This window comes from Belonocnema kinseyi, chromosome 9, assembly GCF_010883055.1.
Source record: "Belonocnema kinseyi isolate 2016_QV_RU_SX_M_011 chromosome 9, B_treatae_v1, whole genome shotgun sequence".
NCBI lineage: Eukaryota > Metazoa > Arthropoda > Insecta > Hymenoptera > Cynipidae > Belonocnema > Belonocnema kinseyi.
In genome coordinates this window covers 55,613,221-55,617,371 of record NC_046665.1, presented here as the reverse complement: position 1 = coordinate 55,617,371, position 4,151 = coordinate 55,613,221, and the positions used below count along the sequence as shown (strand labels likewise).

Below are 4,151 nucleotides of genomic sequence, written 5' to 3'. Positions count from 1 at the left end.
GGAATCTGTTATAACATTAGAGATGGTAATTTACCAACCGTAAACAACCCTCCAAACTATGAAGGCAGAAAATCTACACAATATCGATCAAGTTGAGAATCTTCAATAACAGAAAGTACTTAACGTCTAATCAGACTAGATGGAAAATAATATTTCAGATTAAAATTAAAATTATTTCTTGAAAAAAGATCCTACTCTTTCTTCAGTCCATTGGGATTCCCAATGGAGTGAAGAAAATTAAAATTATTTCTTGAAAAAAGATCCTACTCTTTCTTCACTCTATTGGAAATCCCAATAAAGCTTATCGCAAATTATTTATACCCTCACAACAACATAAACTAATTAGGCAATATGAAAAATCAAAAAGATCGACTCACTGTATTGTTAATTGTTAAAATTCGCAGCAAGTTGCACCTAAATGAATTATCCTAGTCGAAAGATACAATTATATAATAAAATATTATTAAAACAGCTTACAATAAAAAGATTCGATCGTTTTCATCTTTTATTTAAACTAATTAGTTCATATTACTCAGAGAAAGAGCACATTTTTTATATTTCGTTTGAAAAAATGTTTAGACAAATAAAAATTATGTACACTATTAGGAATAAGTGTTAATAATGCCCGATATACTAGAGTTCAATCGAGTTTGACAAATTTGCAAAAAAACTACGTTTTTCTGCATTATTTTTGTCAAAAGTTACATTTAAGCAATAAAAATTTGTTTAAAGAATCAAAAACAAATTGAATCGATCCTTAAAAGTTTTAGTATTGCCTAATTCGTTCTTCTCGTATTACCGATAAGACATGAAGAAAGTATGGTTTCAATGAATAATAATTGTTTAAAAATTTCGTAATTATTAATAAAAATACTTTTAAATTTTTAATCTATCCATTAAAAGTCACCTGTTTTAAAGATATACGAAAGTAATATTCTCGAACAATACACAGCTAAATACTTTATTCTCGTTTAGAGAATAAAGAATGGTCGGAACTCATTTTTTGTTCTCGAAAAAGTTAATAACTTATTAAAAATTAATCTTGTGCGCTGAAGATTCATAATTTTATTTGAAAATTCATCTATTGGGTTTTAAATTTACCTATTTTGTTAAAATTTTTTTTTATTAAAATATTCACAATTTTGTGAAAATTAATTTTTTTTTCGTTGAAGATTCATATACTTGAAAACTCATCTCTTGGATTGGCAATTTACCTATATTATTGCATTTTTTTTAAGTTCATTTTTATACATAAATATTTATTTTTTAGCTAAAACTTGACTTTTATTTGATAATTGATGAAACTTAGTTGAAAATTCTACTATTTAGTTGAAATTTTAATTGATAAAATAATTCAAAATATAAATATTTTATTTGTGCTTGAAAATCGACCTTTTGAAGTTGCAAATTCAACTAATTGGTTGAAAATTCATGTATTTTATTAAAAGTTGGTATCTTTAATAGAAAATTAATCTCTCTGGCGGAAAATTTCTTTTTTTGTTTGTTTAAAAATGCAATCATTTGGTTAAAAGTTTAACTGTTTTGTTCAGAATTCAATTTTTCGATTTTTCATTTTAGTTCAAAATTAAACTATTTAGTTGAAAATTGATGACATCATTTTGTTTGAAGATTGAACCATTTTGGACGAAATTCGTTCTCTTGTTTAAAAAAAGATTTTTTCTGTTTGAAAATATAACTTGAAAATATATTTATAGGTATATTCCAATAGAAAACGAGTCAAGCGGCCCTCATTGTTTACGTTTCGATCCCTCTGAAATGAGTCCAAGGTTTCTTGAAGGCAATCCCCGACACTGGACTGAACGCGAAAGTTTGGTGTACGAGGTGTGTTCAAAAAATAAGGTGACTTTATGGTTTTCTCAAAAAATATTCATTTATTCCTCAATATTTATGTTTTCCCCTTCAAAGTAACCCCCCTCAGATATAATACACTTGTGCCAACGCTTTTTCCAATCATCGAAGCACTTCTGATAATCATTTTGTGGTATAGCCTTAAGTTCTTTCAGCGATGCAGTTTTTATCCCCTCAATCGTTGAAAATCGATGTCCTTTCATGGGTCTCTTCAGTTTTGGGAAACGAAAAAAGACACTTGGGGCCAAATCCGGTGAATATAGAGGCTGATGCATGACTATGGTGCTTTTTTTGGTCAGAAAATCTTTCACAAGCAACGATGAATGAGCAGGTGCATTATCGTGATGCAAAAGCCACGAATTGTTTTTCAAAGTTCCGGACGTTTTTTGCGTATCGCCTCTCGCAAACGGCGCATAACTTGAAGGTAATACTCCTTATTGACCTACGACCTGGCGGTAAGAAATCCTGATGCACTACGCCACGGTAATCAAAGAAGACAGTGAGAAAAACCTTCATATTTGACCGAACTTGACCTGCTTTTTTCGGTCTTGGAAACTCAGGATGCTTCCACTGAGACGATTGGGCTTTAGTTTCGACGTCATAATCATATACCCACGATTCATCCCCAGTTATAACCCTTTTGAGAAAATCAGGATCATTATAGACTTCATTCAACATCTCCTGAGCGATGGTCATGTGTGGATCTTTTGATCAAAATTAAGCAGTTTTGGAACAAATTTCGCTGACACACGTCTCATGCCCAAAACGTCCGAAAAGATAGCATTGCATGAGCCTACCGATATTCCAACATCTTCAGCAACTTCTCTGATGGTAATTCAGCGATTTTTCAACACCATTTCTTCCACTGCTTGAACGTTTTCATCTGTTGTTGACGTGCTGGGACGTCCAGGACGAGGTTCGTCTTCGACATCCTCTCGTCCTTCTTGGAACAGCTTGTACCACTTATACACATTTACCTTACTCAGAGTAGACTCACCGTATGCAACTGTCAACATTTCAAGAGTTTTAGAGCACTGGATTCCATTTTTCACATAAAATTTAATGCAAACTCTTTGCTTCATTTTTTTCGAAAGAAGAAAATCGCCGAGCGCACCAAACCCTTCTAACCTTTTACACGCCTCTGCCAGAAAAACAACACGAGCTATATAGTCAAAACTGTAAACATATGATCGTGACGAGTGTATCAACACAATAAAACAAAAAATTTAAAACTTGAATGTACGTAGCCCGCGAAAATTGAAAAGTCACCTTACTTTTTGAACACACCTCGTATTTGGTTCAAAATTCATATTTTATTTTTTTTTTTGTACAAAAAGTATTCCTTAGCGGAAAATTAGTTTTGTGTTTATTAAAAAATTTAACTACTTGATTGAAATTCGAACTGCCTTGTTCAAAATTCATTAATTTAGTCAATGGTTCTTAATTCAATTGAAAATCCGACAGATCGGTTCATTTAAAATCACAGATTTCAACCAGGATTAAAATTGACTGATTTAGCATCACTTTTGTCTGATTCCAATTCATTTTGTACTTTTATGCAAATAGGTTTGAAAATTATGATAAAAATTTCAATATTGAAATGATAAAGTCTGGACTCTCCTTCCAATTTACCATTAATCAATTGAAAGCATTGCGTATTTGAAATTTGCAATGGTGCGACAGACAGTATCTTTTTTTAAATTAATCAAAAAATAATCAGCACCCTGCCTTCAAAAATGAAAGACAGGTGTGAAAAAATCCTTATATTTACCGTCATATTCAAATTCGTCATTTTCGTCTCCACTGGGTGGTCCCCCAATGTCACCTCTTTGTGGCCTCCCTCGTAATGTATAATTTTGCTGTAAAACATAAAAAATAATGTATTATTCTACGTCTACCCTTTATCACAAAATATGTGTCAATAATTTAACAAAAAATTGTTGGACCCGACGTTAATATGTTTCTTAAGGGGCTTAAAATGACTCGGATCTTGACCAAATCCATTAAACGTTTACAAAAATGCGTTTTTAATATGATATTTGAACCAAATAATATAATGGTCATTTTACTCGTGGGAGCAGAGCGATTTTTGTCGAAAAATGTTCTTGTTGTTTTCTTTTGTAATTTAAAATTGGGTGCCTTAAAATGCAACGCGCCAGCTAACACTTCATGTCGGGCTGCAATCACCCCGTTTCAATTTACATAAAACCTGAAAGTACTGATTTTTCTTCACATATAGTAATTCATAATAATATAATATAATGCAATGATAAAAATAACTA

At 31.4% G+C, this 4,151-nt stretch overlaps 1 protein-coding gene across 1 annotated transcript in view; it reads right to left on the bottom strand.

Moving 5' to 3' along the window:
* The window catches only part of LOC117180550 (collagen alpha-1(IV) chain), a 117,069-nt gene that overhangs the window by 95,591 nt on the left and 17,327 nt on the right, over nucleotides 1–4,151 (bottom strand). Inside the window, exon 2 of the mRNA XM_033373046.1 lies at nucleotides 3,641–3,728. Within this exon, the coding sequence (XP_033228937.1) occupies nucleotides 3,641–3,728 (88 nt within the window). The remainder of the gene's footprint in view (nucleotides 1–3,640; nucleotides 3,729–4,151) is intronic.